Genomic DNA, 19348 nt, shown 5'->3' with positions numbered 1-19348 from the left:
TCTTATTTCTTACTGCCGGGGCAATAAGGCTTGAAGTTTGTTTTCTTCTTGAAATGTTAGAATTTCCTTATTCATCTATTTAAGTACAAAGAAAAGCTAGCTGGGTGCTGGTGGCTCAAACCTGTAATCTTGGCTATTCAGGAGGCTGAGATCTAATAACCATGGTTCAAAGCCAGCCCAGGCAAAATATCCATAAGACTGTTATCTCTAATTAACTACCAGAAAACCAGAAGTGGCACTGTAGCTCAAAGTAGCAGAGCACCAGCCTTGAGTGTAAAAGCTCAAGGACAGTGTCCAGGCCTTCAGTTCAAGCCCTATGACTGACAAAAAAAATAAAGCTAACTAAAGCTTATTTTCTAAAAGACAACATATGTAATTGTAATCTAGAGGCTGAAAGCTAGCTTTTCCTTAGGAAAATAGTGTTGTTTAAAAAAATAAGATTAATTCAGCATTTATAGAACAATATATAAATATATATACATAAAATTCACATAGAAATATACATAGGAATATATATATATATGTATATAGACAGAGAGAGTATATTTTATTCATCCAGTTCTACACTTATGCAACCTAGAAACATTTGGATCCCTAGAAATGCTCAGCAAATAAATGAAAGCTATTGTAGTTCTACTACATATTTATAAAATATATAAATGTTATGGGAATATGTGTTGCTTAAGCAAAGAGAAAAGAGTACTGCTTAGAGACATATGAAATAGATATTGCTTACATGTAGATTTGGGAACCCTTTAATAAATAAAGGATCTGAAATTTGCTGGTGATAGCAATCAATTGAAACATTTCAATATACTTAACCATTATTAATGTTATTTTTAAACATATTTTTCAGGCCAATTATAATTATGGACAATAGTCATGCATATTTTAAAAGAGACGTACAAAGAATGTTTCTTTCATTGAAACTATCCTAAATACTCACAGTTCTTTAAGATTGGAAAGTGTCCTGATGGCAGTGGGGAATTCATCAAGATTATTATAATTCAAATCTCTGAAAATAAGGAAACAGTTATGTTCAGTGTTTCATTTAATAACTCATTTAAAAACCAAGCTCTGGTGGCTCACACCTATAATCATAGTTACTTAGGAGGCTGAGATCTGGGGATTGTGGTTTGAAGCCAGCCTGGGTAAAGAAAGTCTGTGAGACTCTTATCTCTAATTAACTACCAGAAAACCAGTAGTGGCACTGTGGTTTAAAGTGGTAGAGTGCTAGCCAATGGTGACAAAGCTCAGGGACAATGACCAGGCCCTGTGTTCAAGCCTAAGCACCCACAGAAAACAAAAAACAAACAAACAAAAAACCCCTCCAAACCCTCAAATATACTTTATTTACAAGGGAGTCAAAGTTCTATTCTAATGGATGCAAATCAGTGTTGAAGTTTTCCATTCCTCCTCTTTCTGGAGAGGTTTTCTTGGCTTGCTGACCACTAATGTCCCTGAAACACCTGCCTTCAAATGGTCATTATGCTGATGAAGAGAAATTTCAGCAAGGCTCAGGGCAATGGAGCGTTGAAATAAGGGAAGGACCTACAGCAGCATTAACTTCCGGGAAGAAGTGAAGCTTGCTTAGTGGGGTGTTGACAGCTTGCTGATGGAGCTCTTCATCTGAACCAGGCTCATTAAATTACTCGTTTGTATTTGCACTCTTGGGGCTTTGCGTCACATCCCCTTTCCAGTTCCTTTCTTCCTTCCCTTCTTGGAATCAGGACATCTTGTGATGCTGCTTTGTTCCTGACTTATGGACAGCCTGTACCTCTCCCTGGCCTGAAGTCCAGGATGAGTCCTGTTTGCTGTAGAGGTTTATGGCTCTCAACAAGGACATCTAGTTTAGGATTTCCTCAGGGTCACAAATAACAATTTCTATCTGAAGTCTGATGTTTTGGTCTATGAGGCAAATCTCTATACTATCCCTTGTACCCAAAGATGGAAGGACCAGACAACCTCAAATCATTAATCTATCTGTTATGACACAAATGGTTTTTCAATTCCATTACTCACAAGTGTTTTATAGGCCTACTCTACCTTATAATCTGAATCTTTGTATGAAAAAGCAATTGCCTCCTGGTTTCTGGGAATAGCAGATTTCCCAAATGACAGAGAAAAACCTTTTGGTAAGGCAATCAGCTGTGGTTAGGAGAAGAAATGCTATTTAATTTTAAGAGTAAGATAATTCGATGGAGCTAAACATGAATCAAGATTTCTACTTGTCTGGCACAAACTATCCTTAAGCTATACTGCAGGCAGGAAACTCGTGTCTTTTGTGGACATAAATTTTCTTCCTGTTTGTAAATCTCTCCAGATGTTCTGTTTTGATTAAACAGGGATTGAACCCTTATAAATTTCTTGGATTTCTGTGCAGGAAAGGAAGAGGTTGGAAATAGCCAATTTACTGATCCTTTATAGCCCTGGGCAAGGCAGGGGGGAGACAATAAGACTCCTGAATTTTCCCTGAAATGTTTGGTTTTGTGATATTTATGGGTACGCCTGGGTGATCACTTGGATTTGGGGCAAAAAGAAAACCTATGAAAATGCTCCTCACATATATCTTTGGAATGTAAGGTGAGGCACCGAAATGGAGGGCAAAGGGTGAAAAACTGCAGCAATGGTATTCACTGGACACTATGTTGAGAATGAACTAAGCAACTTGAGGGCAGGGACAGGAGGAAAAACTGAGAGAGCAGAGGAAGGTGTGACCTTGTCCAGAGAGAAATGAACTCTTTACCTGACAGGAGACTGTAACCCCTCTGCACACCACCTTTACAATAACAATAAAAAATTAATAAAAAGAAAGTAGAAAATAAACTCAATTGAAACTAAAAAAAATAAAAATGAAAATGCCCATCAAAGCTCATTTCGTGGTTTTTTTCTTATTGTCCTGTTGGAGTAAAAAGACTACAAAGTGATCGCTAGCCTGAACTTGCACAGGTAAGAGAGAAGTTCTCACTTTTTTCCTAGTAGCTGTGGGGAACTGCTTGCTTTTGCCATACAAGTTGATATCAAGGTCCTAACCAGATAAGTTCATCTTTTACATCTATGAGTAAACAACGATTTATGGAATCCTGGAAGGATATGTTCCTGTTTCCTGGAAGGAAAGTCATTAATGCTAGTAGGTTACAAGAGGACAAAAGATAAAGATGGGCTCCTAGAAAGTTAGGAGATCCAGACCTGGTTATATGCTAAATTGACTAAGCTCTGTATGCAATTGAGCAACGAGTCCCAAGGTCAAGTACAAGGTGTCTTTGGTCATCTCCTGCAGTTCTAGTCATAGCCAACATTGTCCACTCAGTGTCCTTACAGTTTATTGTATTGCAATACTAAACATATGGGAATGGGGACAAGGTATCACTACAATCCCCTTCTCTTCCAGCATACTCATGATCCTGCCACCCTACCTTCATTATACTTCTCCCACTCTGTGGTACAATGTAGAGTAAGATCCTCCACTGACAAAAGGCTGGGGCCCTGGTGTGGCACTGAGAATCTCTACTGTGGCTCTGGGAAAGAATCTAGGCTATGATCAACTGGCCAGATTCATTGCTATATTGTGGGTACCAATGAAAAACAAATTTATCTTCTTTTCTTCCCTTTTCCTTCCTTTTCCTTTCTCTCCTTCCTTTCTTTCTTTTTTTTTTTTTTTGATATGGGGATTTCACTATGTTGCTGGTCTGAAAACTCTGGGCTCATGTGATCCTCCTGCCTCAGTATCCTGAGAATCTTGGACTATAAACCTGTACTATTGGGCGGGGAATGTGGCTTAGTGGTAGAATGCTTGCCTAGCATGCATAAAGTCCCATGTTCAATTCTTCAGTACCACATAAACCTAAAAAGCCAGAAGTGGCACTGTGGCTCAAGTTGTAGAGTGCTAGCCCTCAGCAAAAGAACCTCAAGGACAGTGTCCAGGCCCTGAGTTCAAGCCCCAGGATTGGCAAAACAAAATAACACAAAACCCCTGTACTATTATCTTTTGCAGAATATTAAACTTTTGACCTATTCTTTAGAAAGAGTGTATAGATAAACATAAAATCAGACTAGAGAAGGAAGCAAACCCTAATTATGCCAGTGAACAAAAATGCAATGTTTGTAAGATAACCTCACTAGAGCCCAAGTAATAGGTGCTCCCATTGGATGCTTACAAAAGTGATTCAAACAAAAAAAAAATGATCAAACATCAGTGCATGTATACATCAGTGTGTACGTACATGTAATAAATGGTAGCTGTGATTGGCTTTTAGTCTTTTCAATTGCTTTAACCTCATGAAATACCTGTTCATCTCAGACTGAAGTCTCAGGCATTGGACTAGTCTGCACTGTCATCCAACAGGGGGGACCAAACTCATGAATATTGAGCCTGACTGATAATACAGAGTGATCTTTGACAGAGAACACATGATCACTGCTTAGTAGAGAGCTTCTCATGTAACTTATAATTATTCTAATTTATTATTCTCATGAGATAAAATAAAATCTCAGTTTTTCTCTTTAGTTTGGTGTCTGTGTGTGTGTCTCTGTGTGTGTATATAAGATAAAACCACTGTAAATATATGCCTAAGGCAATTAACCCAAGCAAACAGCAAGTTTGGCTTTAAGGTTATTTTGATTCCTTCAGAATATTCATGAAAACACTAAAAAAAGGGAAACAAATAAAAGGTCAACTCACAAAGTCTCTAGGCTGTGGAGTCCATCAAAGCATTTCTTTCCCAGGGAGTGGATTCTATTGTTATGTAGATGGCTGTTGGAGAATGGTACAGACAGTCAGGAAGGCTAACTGCACACAGAACAGTTAGGAACAACATGTTGATTGCTTGCTGAAATCCAGAGACAATTACAAAAAAGAACCCACTAATTATAAGAAAGTCTCTATGCCTCATTTCCTCATATTATAGGCTGATTTGGATCCATAGACTGTAAAAGATAATCTCAGTTTTAGTGTTCAGGCTTGATATATCAGGGAGTATACAGAATAATATGAGCTACATGATTGACTTAAGTGAATTCAGCATTTCTAGCATATTTTTCAATATGGTTTGTTCAGCATGGTTTTGTGAAACTGGCATTGATAGGTGGCAGAGAAAGGAAAGGTCATAGATGTATTTGACCTGGTTTCTCTTGAAGTTGAACACTTATAATGGCTATATCTCAGGGTTGTGCCACCAGACAATGGGAAACTATGTTACTATTTTAGTAACATAGAATAGTGATTAGGTTGGTTTTTCGAGGTTTTTTTTTTTTTTTTTTGGCTGCTCAAGATTAGTTATCTTGTACCTCTCAAATTGTTGCAATGGGTTCACCTGTATCCCTATTTAAACAATTTGTTTTTTCACTTCCCCTCCACAAATTATACCAACATCAAATACAGTGAAAACAGGGGTTATACCATGGGGGAGGGACATATAAAGCAACAAAGAAATCATCTTATAAATATGTTAGAAACAATAGCATGAAAGAAAAACCATTTGAGTCCTTATTTTGGGGTTCATTTCACCTAACATCAACTTATCTGACCTTTTCTGCTTGTCTCAGACATATACTAGTTATTGAAAATAAGGGAAAGCATGGGACCCATGTTTCTTTGGGCCTGGCTTACTTTACTTCACTTAATACAATTTTTTCTAAGTCTTTCCATTTCCTAACAAATGGGGCAACGCCATTCTTTCTGATGGGTGCATAGAATTCCATTGTGTAGACGTTATGTTGAATAAATGAACTTTACAAATTTGGTGCGGAGGGGTGGGGGAGGGGGAAGGGGGGAGATGGGAAGGGATAGGAAGGGGAAACAAAGGAGGAAGCAACAATGCTTGATAAGAAGTGTTCTCATTACCTTGCTCATGTAACTGTAACCCTTCTGTACGGTATTTTCACAATAAAAAAAAAAAAGAAAAGAAAAAAACAACACCCAGTACAGGAAACTATCCATTCATGGGTGAAAAAAGTCAATAAAAAAAGATTAGTTATCTTGACACAATATTAACGTGTACAACCATCCTGCGATCAGTTGGTACGTTAGGAAGGCCAGAGCCCATAGACAGTCATGTCTATGACTATAAATGGAACCCAACCCAAAGAGATGTCAAAAAATGGGTTTAAGGGAGACAGGGTGTAAAAAGCAAAAAAGCTGAATTTCTGTAAATTCCTTTCTTCTAATGGAGGAACAAATATTAAGGGCCACAACCAGTTTCTGGTCAGTCAGTTGCATCATCTATCTATGTGAAATTCAGTACAGATATTTGCTAATTTCTCCCCCAATTTTTTTCCAGACTAAGATCTTTATTTTATTTTTTTCTTTTATTATTATTATTATTTTATTGTGAAAATACAGAGAGGTTACAATTACATGGGCAAGATAATGAGTACAAAATTTTATTTATTTATTTTTGTGAACACACTGTACAGAGGGGTTACAATTACATGGGCAAGATAATGAGTCCATTTCTTATCAAGCATTGTAGCCTCCTCCTTTGTTTCCCCCTCCCATCCCTTCCCATCCCTTTCCATCCTCACCCCCCACCCCCACCCAATATTCCCCGGCCCTCCCCCCCCCAAAGTTGTAAAGTTCGTTTTCGACATAACGACTTGTACATCTCATCATTGCAATGGGTCCTCCTGTATCCCTATTTAAATGATTTGTTTTTTCCCCTTCCCCTCCACAAATTATACCGACATCAAATACAGTGAAAGCAGGGGTTATACTGTGGGGGAAAGATCTTTGTTTTAATATATGCATTTTGATTTTAGGTGAGTATGTATCAGGTGAGGAAGGGGACAGAAGGAGACCAAAAAAACATGCTCTCAGAGAAGTACATACCACAGTGGAAGTGGCAGACATATAGTAAAGTGAAGGCAGCAAGTGGGCCTGTAAGCAAACATGGAGCAAAGGCAGTGGTAGCTCAGAGGAAGCTTTGTTAAAGACTCTATAACTGTCATGAGTTAGCCCATAGATGCCCATGTTGCGTTAGAAGGTCGAAATGCCTGTAAAAAGTGGGATTAGGAAGTTGTAAGAAGCTAGGCCCTTGCCTGTGAAGAGGATATTGTGACCCTAGACCTTTCCCCTCTCTCTCTCACTTTGTTTTGTCCTACAATGCACTTCCTACCAGTATGTTCTGTCTTGACACAGGTCCAAAAGCAATGGGACCAATGACCATAGATGGAAACCTCTGATACTAGGAGGCAAAATCAACTATTCTTCTTTGAAGTTGTTTATTTCAAATATTTTATCGCAGCAATGGAAAGCTAGCTCACACATGTAGGAAACTATCTCAAAGCCTTACAAGAAGCAGTGGTTTTCTTCGATCAACATCCATCAGCTGTTTTTTTCTTTTTTTATACCTGGGGGTACATGACTTTGTTTTTAAAGAAGCATGATTATTTTCAAGCGATTACTTAGTTGAGAATTGTTTTGATTTACCAAAATAATGAAATCTAGGCCTCACAGGGGAAAAAGCTATACTTATGTATAGTTCTTCAAGGGTTGTTTCTCCCTTCTCTTTCTTAGCTTAAGAAGTATTATTCTTGCGGGGAGGGAAAGTAGGAGAAAAATGAAGGAAGGGGTAGCAAGTTTGACAAGAAATGTACTTATTACTGTATTTATGTAACTGCAACCCCTCTGTACATCACCTTGACAATAAAAAAGTACTATTCTTTAAAAATATATCACCAGAAAAACTAAAAAAGTACATGTACTAATATATAAATATATATATTAATAAAAAAGTAAGTAATTATTAAGGCTTGGCTATCATTAGAGAGGGCCTAGGTTTGATCCTCAGAATCACATACATAAGCAAGGAAGAAGTATTGATTAGAGATCATTAATATATAATTATCTAATAAAGGTACCTTTCAATTTGACCTGAACTATTAATTATAAAGATAAAAACCTATGAACTCTGGTTGCCTTGCTAAGCCTATAGTGTGGTGATTTCTTGTACAATATACAAAGGGCTTCACTAAGGCAGAAGTCATATTATCTTTGTATGCCCAGTGGTGCCTGGCACTTATCAGGTACTTGACAAATGTTGCTTAAGCCATTTACACAATTGGAACATTTATGTTTTTCTGGGAAGGTGCTAGAGCCGGGAGTTCCTCCCTTTAAATGTCTCCATTCAGGCTTTGAAGAATCAGCATGTTAGGGCCAAGGTCTCAGAGTGAATTTAAAAACTTAAAAACTGTTGTAGGAGAGAACAAAAATCAATAAAACTTACAGAACTACCAAGCTGGAGAGGTTTCCAAAGGCATAGTCTGGTATGTGGTGTATTTTGTTCAGGGCCAAGGTCATGGCTTGCAATGCTGATAAACTTCTGAGAGCCTGGACAGGGATTTCTGTTAACGCGTTGTCATCCAGCCACAGGTGCCTCAGGGAATGTAGGCCACGGAAGCAGCTGGGGGGCACATAGCTGATGTGGTTGGCATCCAGACGCCTGTAGAAGCAAATGAGCAAGTAATGGATGAGACCAAAGACCAAGCAGAAGATGAACTTAGTAAACAAACAAAACAAAAACCCACTCATATGCCTATTAACATGAGGGAGACAGAGCCAGGAGCTCCTGGCTCAGACCTTCTAGGTAGCCTAACTATTCAAGAGGCTGAGATCTGAAGATCCAGGTTCAAAGGCAGCAAGAGCAGACAAACCCAAAGACTCTTATCTCCAACTAACCAGCAAAAAGTCATTAGTGGAGGCCTAGATCAGGTGGCAGAGTGCTAGGTTAGGTGAAAAAGAGCAGCAAAAGTGCAAAGCCTGGTGTTCAAGCCTCATTATCTCCTTGCTGCCCCCCACATCCTCAAAGGAGTGAAATAGAACATGAGGCAGTTTCCTCTTCGGATGGGCTCTCCTCTCTCATTAGTAGAACCATTGCTTTGTGGATCCCACTGGCTATTCAATATTATAGTGTTATGATCCTTTTCCAGGCTTGTGGGTAACATGATTTTATGCAGGCAAGGGGCCTCTCTACGGTGTATACTTCCAAGTGATGCCCCTTCAGCTCTCCTTTCTGACACCAACAGAGAACCAGCCTTCTATCTCCCTTGTCTTGTATCCCAAACCCAATAAATGTTTGAGACACACTAGATAGATTGTTTGAGACACACTAAACATAGTAATCTAGTTTGTTCCTTAAGCTCTGAAGGGAACGGAGTCAATTGAAGAGGCTGGTACATATGTCTTGGGGAAAAGAGAGCCGCTCCTACCCTGGCACCACATCTCAGCTCTCTCTCAATAAAGCACCAAAGAGTCTGAACACTGCGGGCTGTCTTGCTTATCTTTGGGTAAATTTGCCTTGGGCAGACATTTATTTTGCTGACAGTTTAAAGGAATAATAAAATTAATAGCTTTTCTAGCTTTTGTTTCCTTTTTCAACATTCACTATTTTATTTTATTTTTACTTCTTTTAGATGGTGACCCACATCTACAGATAGTTCTGTTTAATGAGCTGTTGCTATTTCTGAGCCAGCAGAGGGAGTAGAATACACTTATTTTGCTCAAATCCAACATAAATAATGGCTGTAATTAAAATGTCTTAAATTTTCTCAAGAAAGTAGCAAGATGACACAGTTTGGAATTTTCTGTGCAGAGCATGAATGAAAAGCTCACTATCACGCATGCCATCCACCACTCACCTGTACATACCACAGCCCCCATCCTTTTCTTTTTTTTAAACAATCTATCTTTAAGACACATTTGTTTGCATTTGTGAAGCCAGGATTTTTTTTTTTAAAGGAGTTACATTTTAAGCAGTTCATGTATTAGGAAAGATTAGAAAATCACAAGAGGATTTTGAAAACTGTTTTCAGAAGCATTTCAGACTAAACAGATGCAGGAAGCACATCAGGATCACGAAATAATCTCCTGCAAACCAAATTTAGACAGTTTAGAAATAGAGAGCATGCTACCGTGGTAGGAGCTAACCTCTCTGGAAAGCAATGTCCTCACTTCAGGTGATATATGTAACCCAGGCTCCCTCTGCTTCCTGTGTCTACCAACTGGTTGGGAACAAGTGACAGCCCTAGACCAAATTTTGGTACTAACTGAGACAAGGTCATCTGAATCAATTTTTAGAAGTTGTGTAGCCCATACACACTTAAGTTTCTAACAGATCAATTTCATCATAGGACATAGACACAGCTTCCAACGTTGCAAGTTTCTGTCAACAAATTAACTAAAAATACTTAGGAAAACTCAATTCCATCTCTTCCAGTGTCAGTGTTGAAAAACCTAACAAGTGTCTGCCTATGTTTAAGTAGTTTATAATCCCAGCATGGATGAGGAGGTGATTTATTTATTTATAGAAATAAATATTTCTATTATTATTTATTTCAGAAATAAAGCTCTATGTGAATTCTCCTTCCTATACCTTACTGTAACTATAGCCAGAGTTCTAGTTGACATATTGTTTGATTACTATTTACTGGTATGGAAACAGTCTGTGAATAAGGAAGGTTTGTGAATTGGAAAGGCTCTTATATAGGAGGAATCAGTCTTGACTTCTTTGATATTTTATTTATTTTTATTTTATTTTTTGTTGGTCGTGGGGCTTGAACTCTGGGTTCGGGCGCTGTCTGCGCTGTTCAGCTCAATGTGAACACTCTAACACTTGAGCCACAGCACCACTTCCAGTTTTCTGGGCAGGCTTTGAACCGTAATCCTCAGATCTCAGCCTCCTGAGTAGCTAGGATTATAGGCTTGAGCCACCAGTGCCCAGCCTTCTTTGATATTTTAACTTGCTGTCAACAATATAGCCCTAGTATGAATTCCTATGTTAGTTCTTTGCTTAGGAATACTTGAAGAATCACTTTCTTTTCTTCTCTCAGAAGGAAACTATTATCTTACATAAATTTTCAATCTGAAATGAAACGAATGAGCCAGAGAAATTATTCAGAGTCCCACCACTTTAAATAGTCACACACACACACACTTCAGAAATCCCGAGTACACACTACAGTTCTTTCCTGCAAATAGTTCCTGTATTTATGAAACTCCCAATAGACAAGAGAAAGTTACGTATGTAGAGAGCTGCGTGCAGCCGCACCTGGAAGATGGCGCCGGCTTCCGCCCTCCAACTTCCCGATGGCGAGTGCTCTCTGTGGTAAACAACTCCTTATATGGCTAAGGCAAAGAATCTGGCTTGCTTCCGCGCACCTGAACCTATTGGTGGTTCCCACGTGGCTTATCTGGGTTGGCTACCCAGCGGGTACTTAAGGCTGTGGGGAATTCTCCCCGGGGTTGGGGTCAGAAGATTGCTCAAAGGTCCTGAATAAACTGCAGAGAGAAGAGTTCGGTGTCGCGTCTTCCTTGCTGGTAGAGGCGGTAGCGACAACGTAGGGGTGATTAGGATCAAAATAATGTCATATGCATGCATGAAAGTGTCACGTGAAACCCACCATTTTCTACAATGAACATATACTAATAACAAGATACTGAACAATAAGAAACTTCTAATAGGTGACACTTCTAAATGCAATGCTTTAGAGTAAATATCCACCTTATCTCAGTGGCTTCAACCTAATTCAGTGAGTGGTGTATTTTTCAACCTCAAAGACATCTGTTTTAATCTTACCTCCAAGCTATATTACAATAGAATAGACAAAAATTGTACAATGTGGTGTTTTGCTGCATGTGCACTTATAAAATGAATAAATCAAGCTAATCAACCTGTCCATTGCCTGCAATGCTTACCTTTTTTGTGGTGAGAACATTTAGGATATAATCTGTTTGTAATTTTCAAGTACACAATACATTATTATTAAGTATAATCACCATGATGTATGATAGCTCTCCAGACTTATGCATACTCTCTAAATGAGATTTTTGCACCTTTTAACTAACAGCTATCTCCCCATTCTCTCTAACCAACCCTCAGCCTCAGGCTACCACTGTTCTACTTTCTTCTTTGATATCTGATTAAATCATAGCAGAATATTCCAAGGCTAAACTTGAGTATGGAATTAATTATCTAATCACTTATACTGGTGGTTCATTAAGCTGTGGACAAAGCAGTTGGCAGGGCACAAGTTGTGTCTATTTAGTGAGTAAACAAAGGCCTCATATTGTGCCAATCTGGTCTTTTCAGACAACTGGACATTTTCTATTCATATGCTTGGAAAAATGCAATATTTAAGCAGCAAAGTGTAAGTGAAACACTATACAGTACAAGAAAACACTCATATAAAATATGCCTCAATTGTATACTCATTAATGGGAAGAATAAAAATAACTTCATTATATGTATTTTTTGTGCCAGTACTGAGACTTGAACTCAGGGCATCTTGTCTTTGCTTGTTTTTGTTTTTGTTTTTCAAGGCAGGTACTCTATCACTTATGCCACTTGAGTGAGGAGCAGCTCACTAACTTTCCTGCCCAGGCAGGCTTAGAGCTCAATCCTCAGATCTCAGGCTCCTGAGTAGATAAAATTACAGATGTGAACCACCAGTGTCTGGCTCATAGCTCCACTTTTTAAGTGCTTCATTGTTCTTTCTATTTTGTACAATGGATGTGTGTGCATACGCAGCTTAGTATCTGGGAATTAGTGCAGAGAATTGGAAATAAAAGTCCTTGGTTCAAATACCTTAGCAGCTGTTGGACCTGCTTAAGTTAATAGACCCCGCTTTAGCATGTGTAAAATGGAGATGACTTCTATCTTATAGCTGTTCTATCATGATAAGAAAGGATACAAATGATGCTTGTAAATATAAAACTTAATGATTTTAGTTATTATTATATGAAGCTGTTAACCATTTTTTTTGTCTTTTGAGAATTAAACCATTAAGGACAAAAAAGAAGTTAGACTCAAATTTTGCTCGGGGGCAGGAGGGATTTTGCTCAAAACAAGTGCTAGATTGTTAGTGAGTTTCAGTTCTGAGGAATGAAGGCTTGTTTTTCATTCCTCATAACTGAAATAACTAGAAAGCATCAGCAACCATACTGCTACAATCAGTCCACAGTGATGTTATTACATCTGTTATTACATGTGTGCATTGGGCTTTCTGCCTATTCTACTATGCAGGTATTTTATGACATGAGCCATACCATCAATCCTCTTTTGCTTTACTTATTTTTCTGATAAGGTCTCTCTCTTTTATGATTGGGCTGGCCTGAGAGCCTCCTATTTACACTTCTATCTAACTCGGATGACAAGTACACACCATCACACTGAGCTTTATTGGTTGAGATATCTCAGGGACCTTTTGGCCAGGCTCTCCTTGAACCATGATCCTTCCCATCTCTGCCTCTTGAGTAGCTGGGATTACTGCACACAGCTTCTGCTACCTATTAATTCTTAGAGTTCACCAATATGTTCCCCCAACTGACATTGTGGACCACTTTTCACATCTATAAAGAAGAACCACAACATATCACAGAATTGCTATAGGAATTTAAGTGAGAAAATAAATGTACATTGAAAGTATTCATATAATAAAGTATCTTACAAACAATTGTTTTTATTATTTAAGGGGGAACTTTGGATTTAGAGAGAAGTATCATTTTCCTCTGTAAAAGTTTAATTTATTCTTCCCATAGTTCCTTAATCATCTGCAATTTCACATCTCTATCAGAGATTGATATTTTTGTTGTCATAGGCCTAGCAGAACTGTTGTTTCTTGATTCACTGAGCATCTCATAGTAGGATGTATAGTAGCTATGCTGTGTGTTTTGTTGAGGCTTACATCAGAGAGAAAAGAGACTCATACATCTTCTGTGTTACTGAAGCAAAACAATAACCTATGCTCTAAAAGGCTAGAATGCCTGAGTCAAAATATATCATCTGGCCCAAGGGCAGAACTCATATTAAATTTGCACTTCTGCAGAATAGCTGAAAGGAACACATCTGGGGAAATGGCCTTGCCATTTTGGGTATGTGTTGAAGAGGCTCAGTTTCCCAGAGAGAAGACAGGGACTTGTGGGATTCTGCCCTGCCAAATGGATGTTGCTGCTCAAGCTGCTTGACAAGGGGACTGTCTGCCACAGCACTTTCATTTCTTTTCCTCATACCAGGAGCTGGTGTGACCATCTCTTTTACCCAGACAGGCTCCAAGCACTTGGAGTATCAAGCTTAAGTGTTTAGAATTTGGATAACTTCACTCCAAAGGCTTCTGAGCTACCTGCCTATGAGATATGTCCCACCCTGTTCAAGAAAGCTCCAAGATTTCCCAACAAAGATTTCTCTGAGCTTCATATGTCAGTGTATATCTACCATCCCAGAAAGATTATGAGTTTGAGGCCAGCCTGGACTATATAGTAAGACCTAGTCTGAAAAGGAAAACCCCAAAAAGTTAGTCAGGCACTGGTGGGTCACTATTATCCTACCTACTTAGGACAGTGAAATATGAGGATTGTGCTTTGTAGCCAATCCTGGGCAGAAAAGTCTGTGAGACTCTTATCTCCAATTAACCAGCAAAAAAAAAAAGCCCAAAGTAGCTCTGTGGCTCAAGGGGTAGAGTGCCAGCCTTGACTTAAGGAACTGTGCTCAGGCCTTGAGTTCATGATGCTGTACCAGCATAAGAAAAAGAAGTTTCTCTCTTCAGTGTCATACTGGGGTGTCATACTGCCTCAGAATAGGTATACTATAGAAACTTTATTCTGGTAGCAGTGTGTAGGAGGCACTAATGGGAAAGTAAGTGACTGAGGCAATTACTGCCATCAGGAGGAGGAAAAGAACTGCCTGGAAGAAGTGGGAGATGGAGAGGAAGGGCCTAATTTGAGGGAGGTTAATTAGTAGGCTTTGTAGAAGTTGGTGACTCCCACTGTGTAGCTGAGGGAGTCAAAGAAGTTATGGTGCTTGAGCTTTCTGCCTAGGTATCAGACAAATGGAGACTATTCTAGAACAGGGGTGAAGGTGACTCAGTCTTATGCAAAATTAAAAAAGGCATAAGTGCATCAATGCAATTCAGTAATGTTGGTGTGTTTTATGGTACAGATTGCTACAAGATAACAGATAAAAATGTAATCTCTTCTGTATGGGCAGTGGCAAAAAAGTTCACTTTCCTTCTCTGTAAGTTTTATCTTTACTGTTTTTATGTCTGAAAGATTAACTGAAAATGTCCTCTTTTACATGAAACATTTTTTCCCTCAGTTTTCAAAGAATAAATGGCATTATTGTAGGGATCAGAGACTTTATGAGATCATTCTTGCTATCGTTCCAGAAAATGGTCCTTTATATATCTTGCATATAACACCTTGCTAATGTATCACATAAACTTATACCTTTGTTTGAGCATGTCTTTGATGAGCCATTAACTACAAGGAAGAAAGCGTTAGTCAAAAGATAAGCCATTGATCTTGGCTAATTCTACACTGAGATGCCTGTAATAATGTCAATTATTAACATAGATGACTGGGAGGGAAAAAAATCCAAAAGTGTGGAGAATATTGCAGCTGCATTATATAGCTTATGGGGATTTGTGTATCAAACACAATTATAAGATCCAACATTTTCATGCCTGACACTCTTCTTTTATATTTTGGTGAATATTTTTCTTCCTAAGTTTTAGAGAAATGGCCAGATCATGCAGTTTAAAAAAATTTTTTTTGGGGGGGTCTACTCTGGGCCTGGGCACTGTCCCTCAGCTCTTCAGCTCAAGACTAGCATTCTACCACTTCAGCCACAGTGCCACTTTTGGCTTTTTATTTTTCTCTGCTTATGTGGTGCTGAAGAATTGAACCAGGGCCTCATGCATGCAAGGCAAGCGCTGTACCACTGAGCCAACTTCCCAGCCCTGATTTGTGAAACCATTTGAAGAAATCATGATAGCTGGGAGATTACAGCAAATGGATTTATTTGTAAATGTTATGACATAAACATATTTGCAATTATTATTTCACCTTTTCAATAAATTAAAAGCATCTAGTTCCCAATCTATGTATAACATATTCAACCAAATATATAAATTCTCTGAAGAAAACATCTATGACACTATTCAGCAAAACACACAAATTCTCTGTTAGGATAAAACTTCACTCTTTTGAATTTTTTTTTAGGATAGAATGTTCATATTCAAACTTCTGGCTTGTTTCTTACATAATAATGCCTATCCTTTTTCTTTTACTTCAAATACTTTTTAAGCTTCTTCTGTCTGACTTTCAGTAAAGTACTCTGCTCTTTTTACTTTTTACCAGTTGTGGGGCCTGAACTCTGGGCCTGGGCACTGTCCCTCAGCTCTTCAGCTCAAGGCTAGAACTTTACCACTTGAGCCACAGCATCACTTCTGGCTTTTTCTGCTTATGTGGTGCTGAGGAATCGAACCCAGGGCCTCATGCATGCAAGGCAAGCGCTCTACCACTAAGCCACCTTCCCAGCCCAACTCTGCTCTTAAAGAAAGAACTCTCAAGGTGATTCTTGACTCTGTACAGGTGTGTGTGATTGAAAGTTCTTCATGATAACCCAGTGCAGTACCATCTCAGATCATCATTTTGTGGAAGGTAACACACACACATACATACATACATACATACACACACACACACACACACACACACACACACAGAGAACACAGCACAGCAGTATTTTTTCCTTCCTTCCTTCCTTCCTTCCTTCCTTCCTTCCTCTTTCTTTCTTTTTTTTTTTGTCGGGCATGGGGCTTGAACTCTGGGCCTGGGTGCTGTCCCTCAGCTCTTCAGCTCAAGCGAGCGCTCTACCACTTGAGCTACAGCGCCACTTCCGGTTTTCTGGTGGTTTATTGGAGCTAGGAGTCTCACAGTCTTTCCTGCCCAGGCTGGCTTTGAACCGCAATCCTCAGATCTCAGCCTCCTGAGTAGCTAGGATTACAGGCGTGAGCCACCAGTGCCCAGCTTCCCTCTTTCTTTTTTAAAAATTAACTTTCAGTAGTTGTACAAAGGAATTGCCATTCAAGAAAGCAACTTATAAGTACAATGGGTCTAGATCAGTGTCACACTTTCAACTTTCTCACCCATCTCACTGTATCATTGAGCCAAATTAGCTACAAGAGCATTACAATAGTATCATCGGGGAGACTTTTACCTCTCTGACTCTTGTAAATTGAATTAATATTGATTTCAATGAATGCTCCATAAAATATGCGAGGAATTTTTGTTTGTGGCTACAGTTTTTAAATATTTATGGTGTTACCACAATGTGAAGTTTCATCTCACATGAATCTCCCACAAACATGAAACATGTTATATATCTTAGGAAGATAGCTAAGCATATGAATTCATATTCATAAAGACCATTATTTCTTGGATGGGCAATTTCTGCTGATTTCTTTTTTTCCCTTGAACTTGCCGGTAAACCTAATGTGGCTTCCAGAAAAAAAAACTTTAGACCTAAGAAAAGATAACAATTCTTTTTTGACCTCTGCATTTGGGGTGAGATAATCCACAGATTTGTTGAAATGTAAGAATAGTGTAAGAACTTGGAGACTGACCAGCAGTCTTGACTATGAGATGGATGAAGAGTGTTCAAGGGAAACAAATCTGTATTTTCCTGGCATCATTAAGGATTGTGAAACTCCAATGAAGACACACACATATATGAGAAATTAATTATTTTAAGTTATATTAAGTTGCTCAGTTTCCTGGAGGTCACAACTGTCTGACCGCTGTGCATTTTGTAACCAAAAGACAATCTACATCCAAAATAACAAAGGCAGTAATTTTGTTTTTGCCAGTCCTGGGGCTTGAACTCATGGTTTCTTTGCACTCAAGGTTAGCACTTAGCACTTGAGCCACATCGCCACTGCCAGCTTTTTCTGAGTAGTTTATTGGAGGTAGGAGTCTCACAAACTTTCCTGCCTAGGCTGGCTTCAAACCGCAATCCTCAAACGTCAGCCTCCTGAGTTGCTAGGATTACAGGTGTGAGCCACCAGAGCCAGGCAGAAGCAGGAATTCTTGTGTTTCATTTTTTTCTTGATAGACAGCAAAGATCCTATCTTTATTAGTGATATCATAGATCTCTAGGCACCCACATGGTTTGAAACCTTAGGAGCAATTTTGAATCTTCTGTTGCTTTCCAGCCAATTATTCACCAAGTTCTCTCCATTTATCTTCATTTTTGAGACCATCCATTTTGACTATATGACTAAGTCTCTTATCTCTTCACACCTGTGTTGCTGTAACAGCCTCTGAACTGGTTCTTTTGCCTTTGATCTCTTATCTTGTCAATTAATTCTGTAGGCTGCTGCCAGATTAATCTCCCTAATATTTCACTCTATGTCCTTTCTCTGCTAGGCATCTATAGTTCTTTCCACATTTCTGCTCCTTTCAAACCTAAGTTCTGATATGGAAGACTTTCTATTCACTTTATCTGGCCAAACTTTTCTTTCTTCAGCCCAGTCAACTCTCTTTTCTAGCTCATTCCGGGCTTTCTGTTCAGAAGCATTCCCTTTTCTAAATCTCATCTACCTTTCAAGATGTCATACCAGGCTCTTCTCCCATTCATCCTTTGAAGGGGCATTTCTTAGCTGAGACAAGAGGAAAACTAATTCCAGTAGATAAATCAACTCCCAAATCTTTGAAGAAACCACTAGGTTCAACTCTCCATCCAGGAAAGATGTGGGAAAAGCCAGGCTCTACAGATTAGAGTTTGGAGACAGGGAAATGAATGAGTGTGGATTATGGGTCAAATGGGAAGATGAGATGATCAGAATGGCTGTCTAGAGCACAACATAGAGTTGGAGTGTTCAGTTCAGTTTAACAAGTACTGCTTGGGGCTGACTTTATCCTAGGAACTATACCTAGTGCTGGAAAGCCAGCAGTAAACCAGGCTGCTCCCAGACCTAAATCTTATGGAGAACATTAACAAAAACAGTGTAACCGGACAAATATATAATTATGATGAGGTGTTTGGTGGAGAGCAATGCATAGAAGGAGACCTCATGTAGGAGTTATTTATTTAGTTTTTTTTTAAAAAATCTTTTATTTACTTATTCCAAACAGATATTACTATGTTGCCTAGGTTGGCACAGAATTCTCAATCCTCCTGCCTCCACTTCCGGAATGCTGGGATTATAGGCTTGTGCCACCACATCCAACCGTATTTTTTTTTTAAGTGCAGATATGGATTTCAAACTAGGTGTTATCTCCATGTAACTGTTCCGGCTCAAACACAACATTCAAGACTAAACTTATCTGCTCTTCCCCATCACTATAATGCTTTACCGGTGTTTCTTTTAGTGTGGTACTAAGGATTGAGGTCAAGACCTCACATCTCTAGGCAAGCGTTCTACCACTTGAACAACTCTTCCAGCTTTTCCTTCCTTCTTTCCTAGCCTTTCCTTCCTTCCTTTCTTCCTCTCTCCCTCCCTCCCGTCCTTCCTTCCTCCCTTCCTTCCTCCCTCCCTCCCTCCCTCCCTCCCTTCCTTCCTTCCTTCCTTCCTTCCT

The 19348-nt window shown here is 39.0% G+C and overlaps 1 protein-coding gene across 3 annotated transcripts in view; it reads right to left on the bottom strand.

The window, feature by feature from the left end:
- The window catches only part of Lgr5 (leucine-rich repeat containing G protein-coupled receptor 5), a 121305-nt gene that overhangs the window by 19775 nt on the left and 82182 nt on the right, over window positions 1–19348 (bottom strand). For 2 of the 3 annotated variants that reach the window (XM_013019432.1, XM_013019441.1), the window contains exons 5-7: window positions 8223–8438; window positions 4682–4753; window positions 947–1015 (exon numbers count right to left, since the gene is read on the bottom strand). In XM_013019432.1, coding sequence (XP_012874886.1) covers window positions 947–1015; window positions 4682–4753; window positions 8223–8438 — 357 coding nt within the window. The remainder of the gene's footprint in view (window positions 1–946; window positions 1016–4681; window positions 4754–8222; window positions 8439–19348) is intronic. The other variant, XM_013019451.1, reaches the window with a different exon arrangement.

The sequence above is a fragment of the Dipodomys ordii genome, unplaced genomic scaffold, assembly GCF_000151885.1.
Source record: "Dipodomys ordii isolate 6190 unplaced genomic scaffold, Dord_2.0 Scaffold3, whole genome shotgun sequence".
Lineage (NCBI taxonomy): Eukaryota > Metazoa > Chordata > Mammalia > Rodentia > Heteromyidae > Dipodomys > Dipodomys ordii.
The sequence above is the reverse complement of the archived record's forward strand: the minus strand, read 5'-3'. Positions and strand labels throughout refer to the sequence as shown.